Source organism: Austrofundulus limnaeus, unplaced genomic scaffold (genome assembly GCF_001266775.1).
Source record: "Austrofundulus limnaeus strain Quisiro unplaced genomic scaffold, Austrofundulus_limnaeus-1.0 Scaffold229, whole genome shotgun sequence".
In the NCBI taxonomy this organism is placed as follows: Eukaryota; Metazoa; Chordata; class Actinopteri; order Cyprinodontiformes; family Rivulidae; genus Austrofundulus; species Austrofundulus limnaeus.
Genome location: NW_013952631.1, coordinates 558,611 through 582,112, shown reverse-complemented (window position 1 = coordinate 582,112; position 23,502 = coordinate 558,611). Strand labels below are relative to the sequence as shown.

Genomic DNA, 23,502 nt, shown 5'->3' with positions numbered 1-23,502 from the left:
ATATATATATGAACATGAAATGAACTTTCTAGATAAATATTTCTAAATTTTGAACTTTCTTATCGTCAGGACTTCAGAATCAAATTATATTCCATTAACCTGCTGAAAAGTTGCAATATTCGAAAAGTTGAACTCAGACAGCTGAAGTTCAGTGTTGTTTACAGTGAAACCAGTTTCTTCTATCTCCACATGACTGACAACTTGGTTTGACTCAAGAACACAATATAATATTTGCTTTGTGAATGTTTTGTTGTTCTCATCAACATCATCTACAACCTCTTCCTCCTCCAAATCGGAGCTTTCCAGTAATTCTTCTTCAAACCACTGCGGTTTCTCCAGCTGATAAGCATGGAAAGCCTGGATTGCATCGTGCAGGGCTCTCCCTGAGGGACACTCGTGGTATTTGTCCTCGGACAGTCCGTTTATTTGTTTAACTCGGCCTGGTTCATGTTTCTCTGTGTTCAGTATTCTAAAGAAGACCTCTTCAAACTGTTTCATGAGCTTGTATCGAACTGTAATGTTAAAGGGTGAAGGAACATCTTCCTCAGAACAAATGCCATCAAAATAGGCCACAATAAACTTTTCGAAGGACTTGGACCGGATAAAATGTGGGACCATAAGAGCGAGGGACGGAGTGAGCATGTCGCCCATAGGTGAGCGGGCATCCTCTTTCAGGAACACCTGCTTGTCCCCACACATGGCTCTCCATTTGGCCTGGACACCCCGTGAGCAGAGAATTAAAATCTTATCCGATGAGCTCTCTATTTGCTCTTTGTGCCAGTCCAACCACTGGATGCTTCCCAGCTCTCCCAGTCTGGTTGAATCCAGCAGGTCTATGATCACGCCAGTGCCACATTTTGTCACCAGGAAGGCACAAAACCTCAGGACAATGTTTTTGTACAAAGGATGGTCGAGCGAGTAAATGATGAAGACACGCTTCCTCTCCTGAACTTGAAGGACTTCTGGTTGTTGTTTTTCAGCAGATATAGGTGGGTTCAGAGGTCCTGAGAGACAAAATAATAGCTAATTATTTCTCTGCTGAAGCCGGTTGTTCTAAATGACATGCATTCACTGGAAGTCTAACCTTTACGACAAGTTCTCCACAGTAAATACAGTAAGCAACAAGTAAAAACCAAGACCAGGAGCAACCTGATGCAGGTCTGCCGAGCTGGATGTGGGGGATCATCTGAAACAGAAAGACAGAAAAAATAATTAAATACCTATACTCTAAAGTATAATAACATGTTTTGATTTAAGGTATAAGAAGAAAAAAGGCCGAATCCATTTATAAAGTTAAAAATATTTATGTCACAACTAATACCCACTGTGGCACAAAGTAACATTTTTGCTGACAACCTCACAGTTGTTTTTGCAGCCGACAAAAAAAGGCTGGATCTGTCAAACAAGCAGAATAAATTTCATCAACACATGAAGCAGTACTTGATGAGCTATTAGAGGCAGATGATACAAATAAAATGTGACTCACCTTTACCAGCATTTTACAATGTAAGACCCGACAAGAACCATCCTCAAAGGTCACGTTTAACAATGATCTGCTTTCCTATGAGTTTAACAAAAAGACAAAATAGTTAGTGCTGAGAATTGAACATAATTATTCAAATAATTATGTTATAAAGTAGCAGCTACCTTAGAAATCATCTTTGAGCAGTCCACTTTATCAATCTGGATAGAAACTTGATATCTCTCTGAATACTGTGCTGCAGCAAATGCCACAAAAACAGAAGATCTCTCATCAATGAAGCCAGCAGAAATGCTGGGATCCCACAGACTGCCTATGAAAAAAACCACAGCTCAGTGTTTGGTTCCTCGATCTGACTGAGTACTAAAGAGAAAAAGAAACATTACCATTTTCCTGACATGTTTGGGCCTTTTGGATTTTCTTGTTGTTACATCCTGGCAGGCAACACACACACAAAAATGATTAGAATATTTTATAGCTAAAGCATCTTTTAATCAACTATTACAACTTTTAAGAATAAATTAGTGCACTTAAAGAACAGATGAATACACGTACTTCTAATCAAAAACAAATTTCTGCCTTGCAAAAAGCTTAGAAAACAACAGGATGAACCACTGGGAGATAAAGTTAGAGATTAGAGATGCAGCTGCCAGGAAAATGACAAAAAGGAAGGCTTTTTTTTTCAAAACTGCAAATTAAAATCCTCATCATCATGATCTCACTGTGACTCACCTGGGACGGTAATTTGCTTGGCGATCCTGTAATGTCCCATATCGGGTTCTGGCAAATTAAAAAGGGTCACGGTATAATTATGGATGGGCTCCACCACAACATCCAGGGAAAAAGTCCACTATAACAACCAGAACAAAAAGAAATGATTTTTAAACATCCAGTTTGGTAAATTGATTAGAATGGTGATGGTAAATTTTCTTTAAAAAATGTTTTTTTAAGTGACTAACAAGTGAAGATTTGGTACAATAGAAAGTTATATTGTAAACCAGTGTTTATCAAAGAGGTTCGCAGACCCCTATGTGACCTCCAGGGTGCACAAAGGTGGCCTCAGAAAGCTGGAGGGAACATAAAATAAAAAAATAGATATAACAAATGTTTTAAATTATCATAAAATCAAATACAATTTATTATAATATATTGAACTTTTATTTATGAGAGCTGAAGAGAGGTTTGATTTCTTTTGTTCTGTTCTTATCATCAACAGTTTGTTGAAAAGTTGTTTTTTCAGAGGGAATATAATACAGTGTTTAAAAGATGTCAGTTATTCTTATGCTAAACAAATATAATAATTATTGACTAAAAATGAGCAAAAACATTCACAAAGTTGATGTTTCGTTACATATTTTGTAGCACTGATGTGGGTTTGCAAGAGGGTCCCTGGCCTAAAGCTAATGCTGTTTGTTGGGATGGCATGAAAAAGCTTGGGAAACTCTGTTGTAAAGAACTGGTTATTTTAACTGGTATTTTGTCTATGGATTGCCTGCTTCATGTTGGTTCTCTTGGGTCCAAACCAATGAAACAAACAAGCAAACCATAAATCCAGTGTGAAACCACGGATCCAGGTAGAAGCAAACAACCAATGGATACCTTAGTGTTCCAGGTGGGTGTCACCATGAAGGTACAACCAGTTGGCACTATGGAGTTTACACTGTGGGTACTCATAGCTTGATGAAAACCCAGAATGAGTGAAGACCTGAACTAAGTCCTTCGTTCCTCCCCAAATCAAACGTGAGATCAGCTTGAACATCAACTCTGACTCAACGCTGAACTGCCAGATCTTTTGGACCGGTTACAGCAGCTGTGGGCTGGCTTGCTACAGGAAAGGCTACGGCAAATGCATGATTTTGTTTTGAGCATTTATCTGGGGATAACTTTTGTCTAACACAACAACAAAAAAAGGCCTGTGAATAGTCACATAATAGACAAAGGAGAAATGTAACAATTAATAGTTTAGTCAAAGACGTTTAGATGAAAAATTTTAAAGTAAAAGATAAAATAAATACTTGCGTTAATGCAGTCCATGTGTCTTACCCTTTTATACTGATACTGTGACATTGCTGTTAATGAATCATTAAAAGAGTAAGAAAACTGCACACACAGAGTCTGATTCGCACTTTCATCCACGATCGTTATCTTCGATCCAAGAATTTTGTAAATCGATGCTGTTAACAGAAACAAGCGCAAAATTTTTATCAATGAACGCCTGAGTCATGTCTGACCGGCTTACACATGCCACAATAAAAGCAAACTGCAGCTATGATAACATGAAGCATGTGTCGTAACAGATTACTCACCATCAGCCTGCATTGACCAAGTTATGTTCACAACAGCAACATATACATGGTTCTCCATCCTGGTTTCTATTTGCTCTGAATCCCACAATGGATCAACAGGAGCGTCGGATCTAAGAACCTTGTTCATTTCTGAGCAGTTATCTGTTATTAACATGTTTCATGTTAATGCACAGCGTGTCCATTTTAATGACATTCACAAACAAGTTTATTGAGAAGAACTGGGCTCCTTTCTTTAGGTTATTCCACAAATTAATAATCTTTTATATCATGTTTGGTGCGAACAGATGGATAAAATAAACAAGTTCTAGCATAAATTCATTAGCTGACACCAAATCTATTTCATTTTAGAGATAATAGCAAAGACACAAAAAATATTATTTTCCAGGGTTAGGTTAGGATTAGGAGCTCTTTGTGTTTTTCATTTTACTATGAACAATAGGTACTTGAATCTGACAGAAAAAGTACTTACCAAGTTTACAGTTGGAAATACCCTTTTGACATACAAGATAAATGAAAACACAAACAGCATTTTTATGAAAGTCTGTCCAATTAAGACTACCTGTGAATATGTATAAAATTAAAGCTTCACCGTTTGGTTGCAGTCCAGGCGCATGTCCAAAATCCTGGGAGAGGACAACGATGCTGTTAGTCCAGCAGTCAAATAAAGAAACAAAATGGAAAAATGAATCATTATGAAAATCATGCAGCTTTGGCGTGAATTTGAGAAAATCACAATTGAATCGTGATTGAGTGTTTCTGACGACTATAAAGGTCAAAGTGATGTGATTTCACACAGTGTGAAATTGTTTTATTCTCACCGAGCCCTGACTTCTGAACAACAGGAAGGAGGTGTTTCCAAGTGTGGTTCATGACTTCTGTCCTCAACGATAACATCAGATTGCAGCATGGTTCAGCGGATACACCACCTAACTGCAGAGTGGACGTTTTTCCTTCAGTAGTGTTTGTTTTGAGTGTGTGTGCATTTGTGTGTTTGTGTCTGCTCTGTTCTGTGCATTTACACTCACAACTTTTCTAAGCATCACATTGCCTCCAGGGGGCAGTGACGGTTTACATAAAGAAAATGTCTTGTTTCTGCAGGAACTCAAGGAAGTTTAACTACAGGTTCAGGTAATTTAATTAGTTTAATTAAATTAAAAGTTAATTAGTTATCACCCACTACTGAAAGCAGGGGTGTCCCGGTACCAGTTTTTCTCAAACCGAGTACAAGTAAAGAAGAAAAAAAATTGTATAGGTCTTCTGGACGGGTTCTTCTCTAATGAAACGTTTCGTCTCTCYTCCAAGAGACTTCTTCAGTCTGAGAGTTTCAGGCAAAATTCAGGCTTTTAAGCCCTGCCTCCATGTGACTGATACTCACATGTACTCACGAGTACAAGTAGTTTAGATACTCTCCAATACCGATTACGATACCAAGTAGTTACCAAGTTAGAACTTAAATGTTACAAAATGACTTTAAAAACATATTAATTTTTATTTAGAACAAAGTGTCTCTCCTTCCTTATAGACCTACAGCCCCTCTGACTGGATCAAATCAAATAAACAGCATGATATATACTGCTGCAACATATTAAAATAACAAATTTAATTATTTTCTTTCAACTTGTATAATGGAAATGACAAACCTTTCACTTGAAATGTAAACTGGTGTTTGTTTTGGTTCAGAGTATCAGGGCATTGTGTACGAGTAAGTGGTAGGGCCACCACTAACTGACATGTAGCATCGATTCATTTTTGGGGTCAGCTTCAATCAAGTCGGGGCATTGCAACAAATAAAAAAATTAACAAACATAAACATGTTTTAACCTCAGCCACTTTTGCAGAACTAAAATTTGGTCTGGTAGTAGCTGAGAGTCCGCTTCATCATACAACCTGAACTCTGACTGATCGTGTAAAATCTGTTCCTGAAGCTTTGGTGTCAGCTGTGTCTTTCCTGCCTGTTAGTAAAGTATCTTGTGTGCAAATTTTACTGAAACTATCCTGAAGTAAACATAGGATGCATGTACAACTGATTACTGGTTGGAGTCAAGTCATTTGAACAGAGGTGGGCACATTTCCCCTAAAGCACTAAAGCTGTTATGATTGGCAATTTTGTGTTCATGTTTGATGATTGGCTGCCTCACTGTTCCTGCACACCTGAGGAAGATTCTCCTAATGAGCCACTGGGGCTTTGAAATGAATCCAGACTGTCAGCTCTTCGCTGATACATCATACCATTTTGGTAGTATTCTAGCCACACTCAGTTTCTCACCACTTCTCACCACTGCATTTGAAGATGGCAGTCAGTCACAGTTATTAACATATTTCAGTCAGTTTTACAGATACTGCCATCTAGTGATCCTGCTCGAGATTGCACATATTAATTTCAAATCGTGTCCAAAATGTCTCTGTCATTACACAGCTACAGATAATGATTTAGTTCAAAAACACTGTCATGAAAGGTGGAATTTCTTCAAAGAATGCTCAGTCTTCAATCATTATTTAATATGTTCAAACCTGCTTTTTTTTAAACATTTGTACATGCACAGCCTGGCCAAAAACAGCCCCCGCTCCCCAGCTTTGATTATCGCACAGTAATTATCCAATAGGAGGTTCATACCTATTTGCTTAGTTCAATCCAGGTGACAACATTTTTTTGTAAACATGCATGATGTAATTATGCATTCAGCTGGTTAAAACCCTTGTTTGTGAACCTGAACTCATCTTAAACTGTATTTTATTTCCAGAATGACTTGCGGCAAAATTACGTGAAAGCAACAAAAATATACAGAGAGCCAACAAGGCATTCAGGAGTTTGAACACTAAATCCTCTAACTGCACAACTTTGTTGACAGGGATTAATTTCTGCTGGGCAGAAATGTAGCTGTAGCTGTGTGTTAATTCTTGTCACATTGTCTCAGACTTACTGTGTCTCCTGCTGGACAATGAGGTCAGTTGTATCAGCTTACAGATCACGTGACAAACACACAGACGCTGCCTCTGAAACCCCTCCAGTTTGTAACACTTGTACCGACGTGTCCTTTGAATAGGAGCAATGTCATAAGTATGATACAGACACCAGAGTGGTTTTTAATACAAATATAAAAGTACTTTTTATTTAGTGAAGTTGACCCTGGTGTCACGTGACTTGGCTGTTACAGTTTGAGGAAACCGGAACCCAGGAATACAGACTGACATGAGTTGTAAACTTACTAAAAGCATAAAGTTGATGCAGCAGCAAGGGAAGGTGACATAAAGGTCCAGGTGTGGCATAAAGCTCAAACACACAATGCAACACTGAAGGTGGATTGGAACCTGAGTGACTGTATGGACAGGGGCAGATGACCAGAGTGGAGACACCTGGGCGACAGGTGAAAGCAAGCAGGGCCGGAGAAAGTCAGAACCTGACTGAGGAAAAAAAAAATCACAGATTGCCCAGTTGAAACTGGGAAAACAATCATAATATCAAGACATGAACAACAAGAGGAAAATAAATCTAAAAACACAAAAAAATCTACCAGAAAACAAGAAAAATACTGACAATGGTAGTGGCAGAGTATTTAGTACTTCTTTTATCCCAAGACTACCATCCTGAAATAAAACTATTTATAGTTATCAGGCGCCTCTCTTGTGTGATCCAGCTTCCAGTTTTTATCTGTGAGGCTGAAGCCCTGTCTACTTTAGAAACAAGGCTTAAAACTTTCCTTTTTTATAAGTCCTATATTGGGGTTGGCTTGGCTTTCCTGGGCTATCCCCTAGTTTTTATAGGTTTAGACTACTGAAGAACATACTGACCACATTTCCTCACTGCTGTTTTTACTCTCTCTTCTCTCCATGTTTTGTATTTGTTTCTCTTGTAGAAACTATTTCAGGCCCAATATTTTGTTTGTTTGCGTCTCTTTTCCATCTGCTCAACCCCCAGATGATCATGGCAGAAGGCCAAATCCAGAGCCTTATTCAGATTTTTTCTTGTAAAACAGTTTTTCTGTACCACTGTCACCTGTCTGCATACTCAAGATAAAGGAATTTTTCACAAGTGAGGACACAATGCCATCTCATTGTTTCCCTAAAAAGACTTGTTCAGCTTGTTGATTTGAATCTTCGTCAGGCACAGCCTGAGACTTGCTTTTGTTTATTTTACTCATATTTATTTTTATTGGTCTTATACCTAGCATTAACTGTTTTTTCTCTGTTTTTAATGTGTTTAATTTTTTTACATGCAGCTGTGGTTATTTTAAAGTGCTTTATAAATAAAACAGCAGCAGCAATAGTACAGTCAATCTGTTTGGACCTCACTGGGTTGAAGCGTACTCAGTTTGCTTTTTTGTTCACTTACCTTAGATGACCTCAGCTGTCCTTGTCTTAACTTCAGCTACATTTACTGTGTAAACTGGATAAAATTGTTTACATTAAATATGACAATTGCAGTGTAATTATATGTTTTGAATGAGTGTATAACATTGCTCATTTTTTTTAACTTTTAAGCATGTGTCTGTGACTTTTTTATGCATATTACATGTTTTTACATAAAATTAACTGTAATAAATGTCTTTTGACTCACTTCATATGGATAGTGATTTGTAGAATATTTCAAATACGTATAAAAATAAAAATATAATGTATTAAAACAAAAAAACTGTACAAACTTATTTAACTCTGCCCTTTTCAAAATCTTACAAATAATAATAATGGGTTCCTTTTCAGTCATTTCACTCAGTACAACACACAGTTGTATATGGGACACGCGCGCCTGGCTGAAGCCACCTCTAATCACGTCTTTAGACCGGTGACGTGGTGATGTTGAACGTCGGGTGACAGGCTCCGCCTTCACCCTATAAGTTCAGAGTCACCAGCGTCATTACTCAGTTCTATCGCCCTTCACCTTGTGATAGTCACCTCTAAACCTGAGCTCACATAGCTGCTGCTAGTTAGTTCAGCTTCTTAGGTTCTTAGGCTAGCTTTACTGGTGCTAACCGCGTTACCTGCTGGTTCGTGTGTCTGCTGCTCGATGCTACTTAAGTGACCTTTATTTTCTGAAGAAAATCTGTTTTGTGGTTCACGATGAGCACAAAACCACCTTCGAAGAAGCCAAAGTCTTCTGTTCGCCCCTGTCCTCAAAGGTGTGGCTTTAAGCTTCATGAGAAGGACCAGCATGAGGCCTGCCCGGCCTGCCTAGGAATCATTCACGCTCGACGGGCGCTTATGGAGCCCGAGTCCTGCCGGGCCTGTGCCGGACTTTCGCGTCCGACACTGGAGAGGAGAGTGAAATTCCTGGAGAAAATGCTGGGGGAAACTGCTGTTTTCTAACAAGACCCGCTGCTCTCCGAATCCAGCCAGATGGCTCAGTCCGACGAAGATGAGGGATTCGGCGGTCAAAGCCCCTGCTGCTAGCTGGGCGGACCAGATGGAGCACGAGGCGGCCTCACCCGACATCGAGGGGGGCGAGACCCAGTTTCTACTGGATCTACCCCCCCCCCCCCCAACCTGCTTAAAAGTCGTCGAGGTTCGCAGGGTTTTATCTCCCGTCTGAACTGGCTGATGTGAAGCACCGTCTGCCTWTGTTTCCGGACTTTGTGTCGGAGCTGACGTCTTCCTGGAGCAAACCGCTGTCCATCCGTGCCTTTGTGCCCGGACAGGGTCAGTACTTGGATGTGGAAGGGGCAGACCAAGCAGGCCTGGTGGGCATCCCTCCGATGGAGCCTTCTTTAGCCGCTTATTTGGCTCCGTCTCACAACCAGGGTGTGAGCGGGCCCACCCCGCTCCCTTCCAAGCCCTACAGATTCTCTTCAGCACAGCTGGAGAAAATCTACAAAGCCCAAGGTAACACCGCCCATGCGCTGTGCTCTGTCACCATGCTTCAGACCTACCAGGCCATGGCCTTGGCTGAACTGGCAGCTCAGATGCTGCAGGAAAACCTCCTTTTACCCCTGCTGAACGAGATCAGACTTGTGTCAGACCACATTCTGCGTGTGTCCCGCTGTGCAGCGCTGGCTCTGGGGAAAGGAATGGCTTCTACTGTGGTGGCGCAGAGGCACCTGTGGCTAACGCTCTCAGACGTTCCCAACAAGGACAGAGTGGCCTACTTGGATGAACCGATAAYGCCTACAGGACTGTTTGGTCAAGCGCTTGACGTCATCCCAACCAAATTTGAACAGAGGAAGAAGCAGGTTGAGGCACTTCGCTGCATCATCCCCAGAAGTGACACGAGGCCCAAGGCCCCGAGCACATCCAGGTCTGCGTCTCATCCTCCTCCATTCAAGAGAGCGGCGACGGCGACGGAGTTGAAAAGACATTTAAATGTTTGAGTTTCAGAAAACGTCCCCAAGAGGCGTTGGGTTTCAAATGTTCAGTCTCCTCTCTTAATGTCCCGAAAAATAAACAAAAAACATGTAGCCCCCTCTTTGGGTGCAAGTTGTGTTTTAAAAGGCAAAACTTTAATAAACAGTTCTGCAAATGTCTTCAATGTGTCATTAAAGAATTATCTTTGTGCACAAACAAACACAATAAGCTGCGGGCGACTAATGTTGTCCCTTCCCCATCCAGTGGAGGGCAGCAGCGACACGTCTCCGACAGTAAGGCAAGTCAGTCGCTTTGCAACGCGACTCCCTCTCTGGCGCGCATGTGCACCCTCTCCATGGGTACAAAGAACTGTTGCTATGGGTTACAGGCTGCAGTTCTGCGTCAGACCGCCCCGCTTTCAGGCCATTGTAAACACAGTGGTGACAAACGAGGCAGCCGCCATTTTAAGAGAGAAAATTTGCACATTGTTAACAAAGAGAGCTATTCGAGTGGTTCCAGCTACAGAAACACAAAAAGGTCTGTACAGCCGTTATTTTCTTGTTCCGAAGAAAGGGGGCGGCCTGCGGCCTGTTTTGGATCTGAGAGTGTTAAACCGGTACCTTCAAACATACAGGTTCAAAATGTTAATGCTCAAACAGCTAATTCACTCGATCAGCCTGGGCGATTGGTTTGCGACCATCGATTTGACAGATGCCTATTTTCACATAGCGAATCAACCGGAGCACAGAAAATATCTCAGGTTCGCCTTCGAGGGTTTAGCCTACGAGTACCTGGTGCTACCGTTCGGTTTATCGCTAGCTCCTCGCACCTTTTCAAAGTGCGTAGAAGCTGCGTTGCCTCCCCTCAGGGAAAGGGGGTCCGTCTGTTAGCATATTTAGACGACTGGGCTCTGATCACAAGCTCCAAGGAGCAAACATTAGATCAGCTGTCTCAGGTCCTGTCACACATTCAGGCTTTAGGGATTTTAGTAAACACCCAGAAAAGTCTATTAACACCAAGTCAGCAGTTTTCGTTCCTCGGACTAGAAATCTGCTCCTTGTCAAGCAGGGCTCACCTCTAAGAAAACAGAGCGGCCGCGTTTCACCGCTGCTTAGCTCAGTTTCAACTGGGACGCAAAATGAGCTTCAAAACTGTACTACAGTTACTGGGAATGATGGCTTCCATGATTTCAGTAGTACCACTCGGGCTGTTAAAAATGCGCCGTTTTCAGCGTTGGTCTCAGTCCCACAGGCTGTGTCCATCTCGACACAGACACAAAAAGCTAACAATAACTGCTTCCTGCATGACGGCTCTCAGCTCCTGGAGGGAACCCGGCCTCCTGTATCAGGGTTCTCTAATAGGGAGGGTGTCGTTCTGCAAAGTGGTGTCCACAGACGTCTCCCTGAAAGGTTGGGGAGCCCTGTGCGACGGCGCGGCGGTGAGGGGAACCTGGACTCCACAACAGTCCAGGCTCCACATAAACTGCCTAGAATTGTTAGCAGTCCTGTTAGCACTRAAACATTTTTGTCCAGTTCTGGAGAACCATCATCTTCTAATCAGAACGGACAACACAGCAGTGGTCTCTTATATAAACAGACAAGGGGGGACTCGGTCCCTTCCCCTACTGAACCTGTCTCACACTCTTTTACAGTGGAGCAGTGTTCATTTTCTGTCTATCAGAGCCATTCATGTTCCGGGGAGACTGAACCYRGGTCCAGACCTCCTCTCCAGGGGCGGACCTCTAGCAAAGGAGTGGAGGCTGCATCCCACTGTGGTGGCCCAAGATTTGGGTTTTGTTTGGCAAAGCGACAGTAGATCTGTTTGCCTCCAGAGCAAACACACACTGTCCTCTGTCCTTTTCCATGACAGAGCAGAGCGCTCCTCTGGGAGTGGACGCCCTAGCTCATCCTTGGCCCAGTGTACTTCTGTATGTGTTTCCCCCAGTGGAAATGATACCACTTGTACTAGAGAGGGTGTGCGGACAGAGCCTGTCTTTGATCTTAGTGACACCCCGCTGGCCAGCGAAGTCTTGGTACGCCGAGATAATCAGCTTGCTAGCAGCTCAACCCTGGCAACTTCCGGTTCGACGAGATCTCTTCTCTCAGGCAGAGGGGGAGATTTTTCACCCACACCCAGAACTATGGAAGCTGCATGCTTACCTGCTGAAAGGTCCAGCTTATTAGCCAAAGGCCTTTCTCCAGCAGTAATAGCAACTATCCAAAACGCAAGAGCTTCATCCATTAGAGGATTATATTCCTATAAGTGGCAAGCTTTTGAGCGATGGTGTAAGAACGGGCACCTGGACCCTTTTCAGTGCGCAATAGGAGATGTTTTAACATTTCTTCAGGAGCTACTGGATAAAGGGCTCTCCTTCTCCACAATTAAAGTCTACTYAGCAGCCATTTCTGCCTGCCATGTAGGTTTTGATGGAGTCACACCTGGTGATCATCTTTTAGCTGTACGTTTTCTGAAAGGGGTTTGTAAGCTACGGCCTGCTATTGAACCCAGTATTCCCTCTTGGGACCTCACTGTGGTTCTTGAGGCTCTCTGCGACCCTCCATTTGAGCCTCTAGAGTCTGTAGAGTTGAAGTTTCTTTCACATAAAATTGCTTTGCTTCTGGCTTTTGCTACAGCTAAATGGGTTGGGGACCTCCACGCTCTTTCAGTGAACTCCTACTGTATCCAGTTTTCTACTAATGACTCTAAAGTGGTTTTGCACCCTAACTCTGCTTATCTTCCTAAGGTGATACCTGCTAGTTACAAATCTATGTCTATAGAGCTTTTCAGCTTTCACCCCCCGCCCTTTTGCATCTGAGGAGCAAAAGAGGCTGCATCTTCTGTGCCCCGTACGTGCTCTACGCACTTACATCAGCCGCACACAGGATGTAAGGTCATGTGATCAGCTGTTTGTGGCTGTTGCTAACCCACACAGAGGTAAAGCTCTTTCTAGACAAAGACTCTGTCACTGGATTGTAGAGGCCATCTTGCTAGCATACAGCAGCAAAAACCTTCCAATCCCTCTTGGAGTTAAAGTTCACTCTACCAGGGGTGTAGCGACATCTTGGGCCCTTTTTAAAGGGGTACCTGTGAGTGACATTTGTGCTGCGGCCAGCTGGGCCTCACCAAACACATTTGCATGATTTTACAGCCTGGATGTAACAGCACCTTCGGTGGCTCATTCTGTACTTTCTGCCGGGTCCAAAGCTCTGCATTAGTACAGTACTTATTCAGGCACACTACTTAACTCAGGTCTGATACTGCTCTACGGGGCGCTTTGACAATTCCCATATACAACTGTGTATTGTACTGAGTGAAATGACTGAAAAGGAACGTAAGGTTATGAATATAACCACGGTTCCTTGAAGGAATGGAACGAAGTACAACCCCTTGTTGGCCCCGCATCACAAAAGGCTCGGTGAAGGGCGGTATCTGAGTAATGACGCTGGCGACTCCGAACTTATAGGGTGAAGGCGGGGCCTGTCTCCTGACGTTCAACGTCACCGGTCTAAATATGTGATTAGAGGTGGCTTCAGCCAGGCACGTGAGGGTGCGCGTGTCCCATAACTGTGTGTTGTACTTCGTTCCATTCCTTCAAGGAACCGTGGTTATATTCATAACCTTACGTTCTGTTTCCTTATTCTAAATTACAGTAATGATTTCAGTAGGACTATTGAGATTTTTTATATAAATTATACAACAACAATTAATAAAATTTTCAATGATATATTACTTATCTAGATATAACCATTATATGTACACATACCTCTTGTTAAACTTTCCTACTATTCAGCATTTTCTACAATTTTAGCTGTTTTACACCCATTTCTATAAATGAGAATTGGCATTTTTGCTTCCTCATACATATAGCTGTACTAAAATATGATTTCTAAAGAACAACCAGGTATGCATGGTACAATAGCATTTATTTACTTTAATTTCCCATGAAATCAGTTAGGATATATCTACCGGTAATCTAAACTATCCAATAGTTTGAGACCTTATCACATTTTATAAAGCCTATGATATTAGACCCACACTATATTTTGTTTTAGCTTTGCCATTTTTCAGGTGAACTAACAGTAGTGTCAGTCTGTCTGCATGCAGGCCTTTGTTCAGACTGAACATCTCCATTTTTAATGGGATTTCCTCAAACAACTAGAGCGTTCAGTGCGTTTGTGATCAACACAATAAACCACACAGCTTCTGGTGACAAAAGGCCAACATCTCAGCCCCAGTTTTCATTCCAACAAAACAACAGGTCATGCCTGCTCTTCTCTGCCCTCTGCTTGACAACACCACGACACAAACGTTAAAAGCAACACGTGCCCTGAGATCATGGCCTCTCTGCACAGAGGGCGGACCAGCTGTCAGTCAGACAAGAGATGCGTGAGGTGTGTCCTTGTGCAGCACAATCACATGAAATAAATGGGTCATGGGTTGAGGGCAAATCAAAAAGGCATTGTGCATAGTGAGTCAGGTGGACAGAGGTCTATTTTAATGAGCCAATCGCACAGTGCTTTGAGAAGTTTCAGCATTAATCACAAGTGTTTTTCCTGTGTCTGATCCGCTGCTGAACTGCTGGCCTGTCTGATTTTCTCTCAACATTAAGGTAAGTCCAACTATCAAACCCACATTCATCAAATAGAAATAAAAGACGTATATGTGTAGTTTGGGTGAAGAATGGAAACTCTCCTGCTGGGACAATTCTCTCGACATATCAACACTCCAGTATTTGTCGGAGTAAAGTCAAGTCGGTCTTTACTAAAGTAATAAAGAGTGTAAGCATATCTGCACGCTCCTGACACGGACACTACTCTGGTATTTCTGACAGGCAAGCTGAGCCAAGTCGTTACTTTTGTCGAGGTCCTGATGTGGCTTTCTGAACATGGCAGCCTGTTCTTGACTTTCACCTCATCCTTCTTGGTGAATTCTTGATCCTCCAAGTCAGAAAATGCCAATTGAGCTTGGTCAGCAGCGAATTGGTGACTGATGTGACAGCTGATTATCGTTAACTTGTAGAAACTGGAAAGCTGCAGGTGGATGAGATGCCTTCTTACCTTGGATTTTTCATCCAATGATTTCAAGGACAATGCCAGACTCAAAGAGCAGAAATAAAGTGGTATAAATGTTTCTAGTTTTGTTTATTTGTATTGCTTTTCTGGAATAATCAAGGCCACTGTAGTTCTAAGCAGAGGAGAATGTGGTCAAAAATAGAAGCTCCACCTCAGCGCCTGTTATACCAACAGAACAAATATCAAAGAGACCAAATTTATCTCACTGTCCACATTCAAACTAAATTATTCAACAAATAACAGATATTTACCAATCATATAAAAATACTGGTGTTGTAAAATACATATTTTACAGTTGTAATGAAATGAAAAATAGGTTTAATATATTTTTCTTCCATCAAAGGAACTATAAGCTGCTGTCATGTCTGAGGGGTGAGTAATGACATCATAAAGCCAACACATTTCAGTATTTTCAGTGTTTTAAATAATAAAAAAATTATACAAGAGGCTATATTGGCTATACTGACTATGTTTATACCTATTATTGTTGCTTGTGGTTTTTTCTTTTGTTTTTCATGGGACATCCACCCCAACCCCTGCTTTTGGTTCAATGTGATAATGCAGACCGGTGAGTCATCATGTTTAATCATAAACTTATCTCAAAGTATATTGGTGCGCAATTAAAAAACTTACATTAGATCTGTTGCATCATTAATACACAAATGTCCTTTATTTCTTTTAGAGAAAGAGGAAGAAATTTGCAGCGACTCGTCGACTGCTCATAAAAGTCAGTCCTGCTGGCTGAATCTGGCATTTTAGTGTTTTTACAGGTTATTAAGGTCTTTTTCTCACATATTTCAGTCCAAGCTGCTGAAGAAGGCAGCTTCTATGCTGGCAGCTGAAACCAAGGAGAAAGAACTGGAGAAACAAAGAGTCGTGGACGAGTGCGTCCCACCACTGAAGCTGTCAGGTCTGTCGGTCCAGGAGCTCCAGGTACAGCTGCATCACTTCCCAGTCATGAATTAATGTTTAACACCGCTTTGACCACGGCTTGCTCGTCTCTTCAGGAACTTTGCAAAGAGTTACACCAGAAGATTGACGTTGTGGACGAGGCTCGTTATGACATGGGTGTTAAAGTAGAAAAAAATGAGAGCGAGGTACGCAAAATGTTACCTAATTAGGATTACTGTTGGAGTTTCGTCTTCAGCTGAGATGTTTTCTGAATCAGATTCAGTCCCTGAAACACAAGATTTACGAGCTGAAGGGTATGAAGAAGCCCAGTTTAAAGAGGGTAAAGAAGACAACAGACGACATGCTGGGCGCCTGCACCGACACCTCCAAACTCATGAAGGCTGATTTCAAGGCCAACCTGAAGACAGTAAAGAAAGATGAAGACAAGGTAAATTAAAAATAGGCAAGTCATAAAAAGAAATAAAATAGATTACAGTTAATTGCTTCTTTTTTTCTTCTTTTTTTACAGAAGGAAGAAGTGACCGACTGGCGTAAGAATGTAGAGGCCCTGTCTGGTATGGAGGGCAGGAAGAAGCTCTTTAATGCAGGACAATAAGATGATTTTCATGTTAAGACCGTGTCACACTGTAACGTTTTAGATGACTTATGACAGTGTCTGAAAATTTTGTCCAAAACTGAAAATATCTATTTTTTGTACACATACATATTGTCATGCTAACAAGTTGAATGAATGCATGACCTTTATGAGTATTTTATTCATAAAAAATGTTCATAAGGTGTCTATAAACAATACAATATGACAGAGCCTTTAGCAAAACACCATCTTACTAAGTTTGCAAAACTCAAGTCCAAGATATTTTCTCCTTATTATGATTTTATTTTCACAATATGCCAGAATGATTGCAAACATGGCAGAAGTTTTACCTCTCCTAATAAAATAAACGGTTTATTTCACTATTTTATCAGGACTAAATGTAAATTGGCTGCAAGATGCAACCAGATGTTATGAGTCTGCTAAGAGAAGTAAAAATTCTCAGTCCAGCGAGGACACTATGTTTTTATACCGACTCTGTGATCAGGACAATAATTGTAAAGTGCAGTATTTACTTTGCACAGAAGATGGCGCTGCTTTACACGATATTGTTGAATAAAGAATTGTGACATGATGTTTAAAACATTACAGTGTTTTAACAGACTGAATCTTTTACCTTTTTATAAATATAATGATAATCCTTATTTATTAACCAGAGGGGAAAAACAGTTTTATGAATTGTATTGCTGTACTTTAAATATAGCTAACACACAATCCTTGCTTTATGATGATGCACCATATTTTCACTATGTACAATTAGGTATTTTGTTCTTGTACAGTGCAACACTTTAACTGCAAAAATCTGGAAAAAGTATTATATATATAAAACTTGATGTATGCATGTTGGTATTTGTGTTGAGACTATTGTTTGGTGGTACACCTGGCACAGGAAGTAAACAGAATCCTTGCTGCCCAAAAAGAAGGAGCGGTTTTTGTTGGTTTTTCACAAGAGCCAATAGGAACAAAACTAAGGATAAAGTCTACATACTGACCCTCTTAAAGACTAGATTGGTGTTGGATGTGGGTGCCCCCGGGTGCCCCCCCCCCCCCCCCCCATGGTATGTTAAGGCTCCATTCTGTTTTTCTTCAGAATGATTCAGAGGGCATTCTCTACAGCCGGATGGGGCCACCTCACCTGATAGCACTTTACAGCTTTTCCTGTTTGGGTTCTTTATTCTTCTCCAGTCACCATAACCATTACCCTGACTGTAATGACAGCAGGAGTATTCAAAACTGAGCTGAGACCATTCATGGTTGGGATTTTAAACATCACTTGATGAATCAATCAGCACTTTTCTAAGTGGAATTCTCCCCAAAAACTTGTTATTCAACTTACCTGTGCTCTGTCACAGAATCTCAGAGAGTACCTGAGACTCCTGGCAGCTCTTCTTCCTAAGCTCTGTGGACCCAATCACACTGTTTGTCTTTCATTCCCCCAATTTACCCTCACCTTCAAAATAAAACCATTTCAGTTTTACCTCTATTTTCTTTTGATTTTCTTCAGCTGATATAAGCAGAGCTTTGTGTAAAAACCCCAACAACAACAACTGACAAAGTTCTGAGCCAGGACTGGACATAGAGGAAGCTAATAGACATCAGAAAAAGGTGTGAAAAAACAAAACAAACAAAAAAACAACAACAAGAAAACAGAACAGAAGTATTGAAAATCTAAAAAGCCTTTTTTGTGTGTTTTTATGTTATTTCCATACCAAAACTAAGTTATTGAAGCATTTTAAAGAAAGAAAATGTGACATTAAAAACACCATTTATGTCATGTTTTGTCTGCTCTCCTGCCTCTCATGCTCATTGTCTCACCCCTCCCATCACAGAAACAGCAATCAGCCCCATTGCCTTCACCTTTTTACCTCCCTTTTTAAGCCTTATGTATGCTCTCAGTCTGCCTTTGCCAGATTATTGAAAGGTTTGCCTATAGTAGATGTCCAGCATTCAATCCTTGCTCATGCCTGATCTCTCAATTTTGACTCTCATCCTGTACCCTGATCTCTGCCTCTTGCTTGCCCCTTGCCTGATTCTGATGCGGACTCTGACACCTGGCTTCCGACACTTTTTCTGCTATCTGGACCTCGCCCCTTGGATCACGATTTGGATTTGTTTTTGGCTCTCTGGCTTTGACCTTGGACCAAACCTTGGAAACCCAAAACCTGCTCAGTCCCTCACCTGGATTCGCTCCACCTCTGGAAACCACCTTCTGTGGACAAACCAGGTCCAGTCCTCCTGTTGAACAAAGGTCAGTCACTACTCTTTGTTTTCGCAAATCCACTATCAGTATTTTGGACGCTCATCAGTCTTCTCTCCCACAGCATGCCAACCCGAGGGATCATTGGTTTTTCACTAAGCAGTCCACTAATAAATCCTTTAAACCTGGTTTTGTTTCCAGTTCATAATCCTACAAAACCTTCTGACAATTTAACCCTCAATGTGTTCTTGGCTATTCTTCCTTTTCTTCTGCAATGATGGAAGTCGCAGCCTTCAGTATGAACACTGGTCTCTGTAACAACATCGACACAAGCTGAACTCATACTGGCTCAGTCTCTAAACCACCAGGCCCTGATGAGCACCTGTCCTTGTTCCTCTGCAGGGCTAAATAAAACAAGATCAACCTTTGGCTTTTCCTCACTCGCGTGAGGCGTTATTAGATTACACGAATCCATCATAAACATGTAGAGGAATTGTCATGTCGGTACATTCACAGCTGGTGTAAGATAATACTTACCATACTTGTAGCTTTTTGGAGTGAAGACACAAAACATAACCTAACTTGTAAATGAAGCTTTAGAACAATTTAACAAAACTAAACTTCACTTGAACAACATCTTCCAAACTTTAGTTCTGGTCAGCATAAATGCTTTGCACTGAGGTTTTACTTCTTTAAAATTACACTGCCACATCCACTAACAGGTGTTACAAGAATGTTAGGATAACAACTACACAAGCCTATAAAGGGGGTTTTATGACCTCCTTTGCAGTTTGAAAATTGTTGTGAAGTTGTGGACCACTGTAAATGTCACTGTTGGTGGGAGTAGAAGCGGCTCTATTTTAGTGAGCCATTCCGTTTAGGGGAGACACTATAAATTTCAGTGATGCTTTTCCATCGTCTTTCAGAAAGCCCAAGGAGCCCTGCTGCTACATTTGTCTTCAGGTTCTGAACGAGGTACAGATTTCTGATGCTTATAAATGTTTGTTTGGATTAAATCGCTGGGAATGAGTCCATAGTTTTGTTTTAGCAAATTAATTACAGTATTATCTGTAAGTTGTAGTCTTACCCTGCAGTTGGCTTTTTATTATGGAGGTGTTATTGTTTAACATTAACAGCTGCTCATCTCACATGCCTTGGGGTTTATCTGCTCATTCACCTTTTTCGTCACCTACAGTTAGGCCCATATATATTTGGATAGAGACAACATTTTTCTAATTTTGTTTCTAGGAATTACCACAATGAATTTTAAACAAAACAATTCAGATGCAGTTGAAGTTCAGACTTTCAGCTTTAATTCAGTGAGTTGAACAAAATGATTGCACAAAATGTGAGGAACTAAAGCATCTTTTAAACACAATCCATTCATTTCAGTGGCTCAAACGTAATTGGACAGATGAAATAATTGTAAATAAACTGTTCATTTCTAGTACTTGGTTGAAAACACTTTGCTTGCAATGACTGCCTGAAGTCTTGAACTCATGAACATCACCAGATGCTGTGTTTCCTCCTTTTTAATGCTCTGCCAGGCCTTCACTGCAGCAGGATTTCAGTTGCTGTTTGTTTGTGGGCCTGTCTGTCTGAAGCTTAGTCTTTAACAAGTGAAATGCTGCTCAATTGGTTGAGATCAGGTGAGTGACTTGGCCATTCGAGAATATTCCACTTCTTTGCTTCAATAAACTACTGTGTTGCTTTGGCTTTGTTTTGTGTCAATGGGTCTCATGCAAGAACATGTTCGTATTCTTATCCTAAATTTCTCTTACTTTTGTTCGTACGAAGGGTTCGTACAAACATGTCACGTCAGATTCAACAAACTCTTCTATCTTCAGGAAAAGTACGTAAATGAGCTGTGTAAATTCCACCTGTTCGTATCCAGCTGCTCGTGCACGCGAGAGGAGATTAGCATAATTACCACCCCAAAAACACCATATAAGGCTATGTTTCCTGCCTCAGATACAAGGAAGTGTCCATTCATTCATGAAAATGACAGCGAAAACTAAAAAGAAAAACTTTACGAGTTCAGAGATTGAAGTCCGTCTGTCAGAGATCCAGAAAAGAAAATCTGTCATTTTTAGCAGGTCAGCTGTGGAATAAAAAAGAGCTGCTAAAAGTATAAACAACTGTGTTAAATCATTTTAATTTTTCAGAAGACACACCGTTGCGCACCGTAGCCCCCCCGTGGTCGCAGGTGGTCTCAGATGCGGGTTTGAAATAAGCTTTTTAAAATGTTTTCAAAATGAGAATGGCACTTTGGAGAAAACCCAGGACTTGCTGGAGGGATTATTTATCCCCTCTGGCCTGGGAACGTCTCGGAGTCCCCCAGGACGAGCTGGAAAGTGTCGCTGGGGAGAGCGGGGTCTCTCTGCTGCTGCCCCCACTACCCGATAGCGGATAAGCCGGCCGGACGGACAATTTATATTGTTAGTCTTAATTATTACATTTAAAATTATAACTCTAATTCAAGCAGAATAGCCTATTGTCAACATAATTATGGAGTGTGATTTATTTTCAACTCAAAATATCTTCAAACTAACGAAATATAAAGTTATTAGTGAAGAAAACCCGTCTGGATAACAGCAGACTGACTGCTCGTAAAATATACGACAGGTCTGGACCACTCGTGAATTTTGTTCGTATCTGAAAAAAACTTAGAATACGAAAACATTGGTGAATGCCACAAATTCTCCTAAATCACTCGTACGCACAACTTAAGAACAAATCTGTGCGTACGAACGGTTCTTGCATGAGGCCCATTGTGCGTATGAAACGATGACCAATCAGTTTGGCTGCATTTGTCTGGATCTGAGCACACAGTTTGGCTCTGAATACCTCAGAATTCATTGGGCTGCTTCTGTCCTGTGTCACATCATCAATAAACACTAGTGACCCAGTGCCACTGGCAGCCATGCATGCCCAAGCCATCACACTGCTCTGCTGTGTTTTACAGATGATGTGGTAGCTTTGGATCATGAACTGTACCACGCCTTCACCATTCTTTTCTCTTTCCATCATTCTGGTAGAGGTTAATCTTGGTTCCATCTGTCCAAAGAATGCTCTTCCAGAACTGTGCTGCTTTTTTAGATGTTTTTTTTTTTAGCAAAGTCCAGTCTAGTCTTTTTATTCTTGATGCTTATGAGTGGCTTGCAACGTGCAGTGAACCCTCTGTATTTACTTTCATGCAGTCTTCTCTTTATGGTAGATTTGGATATTAATACGCCTCCCTCCCTCCTGGAGAGTGTTGTTCACTTGGTTGGCTGTTGTGAAGGGGTTTCTCTTCACCATGGAGATTATTCTGTGATCATCCACCACTGTTGTCTTCCATGTGCACCCTGGTCTTTTTGCGTAGATGAGTTCACCAGTGCTTTCTTTCTTTCTCAGGATGTTCCAAACTGTAGATTTTGCCACACCTAATATTGTAGCAATTTCTCAGATGTTTTTTTTTCTATTTTTGCAGCTTAAGGATGGCTTGTTTCACCTGCATGGAGAGCTCCATTGATTGCATGTTTACTTCACAGCAAAACCTCAAATGCAAGCACCACACCTCAAATCAACTCCAGGCCTTTTATCTGCTTAATTGAGAATGACATAACGAAGGGATTGCCCACATCTGTCCATGAAATAGTCTTGGAGTCAATTGTCCAATTACTTTTGGTCCTTTTTAAAAACAGGGTGGCACTTGTTAAGGAGCTGAAACTCCTAAAACCTTTATCCAATTTTAATGTGGATACACTCAAATGAAAGCTGAATGTCTGGACTTTATGACCATATACATTATATATGTAACTATAACTTGAATAAGTTTCAGTAAACAGGTAAAAAGACAAAATTTGTGTCAGTGTGCAAATATACAGTATATGACCTAACTGTATGTCAAAACTCTCATCAGTTATTTTAACAGGCTTCGCTGCCTCCGCTCCTCCAAACACAGTCAGTTTAAACACTCTGAAAACTTTAAAGGATTTATAAGAAAATCAAAGTGTTTTTTTATAGAGTCGATGTTAGAATTTGAAAATTGTTCTGCTTTCATTTGTATTTTAAAGTCAATACAGCATTGTAAAAAAGACATTTCTTTTAAACTTCATCCATCAAGAAAAACAATTTTATTTGATGAAAGCAAATTAGGAATCTTATTATAAAATCCACAATAACATCTAAACATTTCCTGTTGCTTCTCTGAATTCAGTTCAGGAGTTTTAAAACAATCATGGCTGATGGGTACGTACAACTTTTACTTTATTTATTTTTCGCTCATAAAATAAATCTCAAATTTTACTTAAGCTGATGATCATTATTTTAAAACGTGTATGCTATATTTTATCTCTCCTATTGTTCCCTATCAGACCTGTGAGTACTTAAATTTTTGTCATAACAAAGATTAATGTTTGTCTCTCAGAATTATATTAAAAAATTGCTCATTTCAGTTGTTAATATAAATGTTCTGTTTGCCCAAATCACAGAGAAAATCTAAGATCTCCTCCTCTCGAAGGTTGGGTTTAAAGGTACGATTTTAAAAAATTGTTTTAAAAATGTATAGGTTTAATAATTTATTTATAATTAGCTACAATAATATTGACTTGAGCTGCTCACACACACACACACACACACACACACACACACACACACACACACACACACACACACACACACACACA

General features: G+C 40.8%; 3 protein-coding genes across 4 annotated transcripts in view; 2 read left to right on the top strand and 1 right to left on the bottom strand.

Annotated features, from left to right (window-relative positions):
- Positions 1–79: 79 nt before the first annotated feature.
- LOC106525490 (interleukin-17 receptor A) lies at positions 80–4,425 on the bottom strand. Its single transcript, XM_014019753.1, has 9 exons — positions 4,376–4,425; positions 4,256–4,277; positions 2,213–2,330; positions 1,867–1,914; positions 1,648–1,793; positions 1,487–1,561; positions 1,326–1,395; positions 1,085–1,186; positions 80–1,004 (listed from the first exon to the last, which is right to left on the bottom strand). Exons 3-9 carry the CDS (start codon positions 2,250–2,252, stop codon positions 85–87), a joined length of 1,401 nt encoding a protein of 466 aa, XP_013875207.1. The 5' UTR covers positions 2,253–2,330; positions 4,256–4,277; positions 4,376–4,425; the 3' UTR covers positions 80–84.
- A 9,971-nt stretch (positions 4,426–14,396) lies between these two features.
- Positions 14,397–17,223, top strand: LOC106525488 (troponin I, slow skeletal muscle). The gene is made up of 8 exons (XM_014019752.1): positions 14,397–14,668; positions 15,475–15,503; positions 15,696–15,699; positions 15,814–15,858; positions 15,933–16,064; positions 16,139–16,228; positions 16,300–16,470; positions 16,552–17,223. Exons 2-8 carry the CDS (start codon positions 15,493–15,495, stop codon positions 16,636–16,638), a joined length of 540 nt encoding a protein of 179 aa, XP_013875206.1. The 5' UTR covers positions 14,397–14,668; positions 15,475–15,492; the 3' UTR covers positions 16,639–17,223.
- A 2,481-nt stretch (positions 17,224–19,704) lies between these two features.
- The window catches only part of LOC106525487 (troponin I, slow skeletal muscle-like), an 11,013-nt gene continuing 7,215 nt past the window's right edge, over positions 19,705–23,502 (top strand). The window contains exons 1-4 of one of the 2 annotated variants that reach the window (XM_014019751.1): positions 19,705–19,807; positions 23,034–23,065; positions 23,191–23,194; positions 23,308–23,349. In XM_014019751.1, the coding sequence (XP_013875205.1) occupies positions 23,055–23,065; positions 23,191–23,194; positions 23,308–23,349 (57 nt within the window). In that variant the 5' untranslated portion in view covers positions 19,705–19,807; positions 23,034–23,054. The other variant, XM_014019750.1, reaches the window with a different exon arrangement.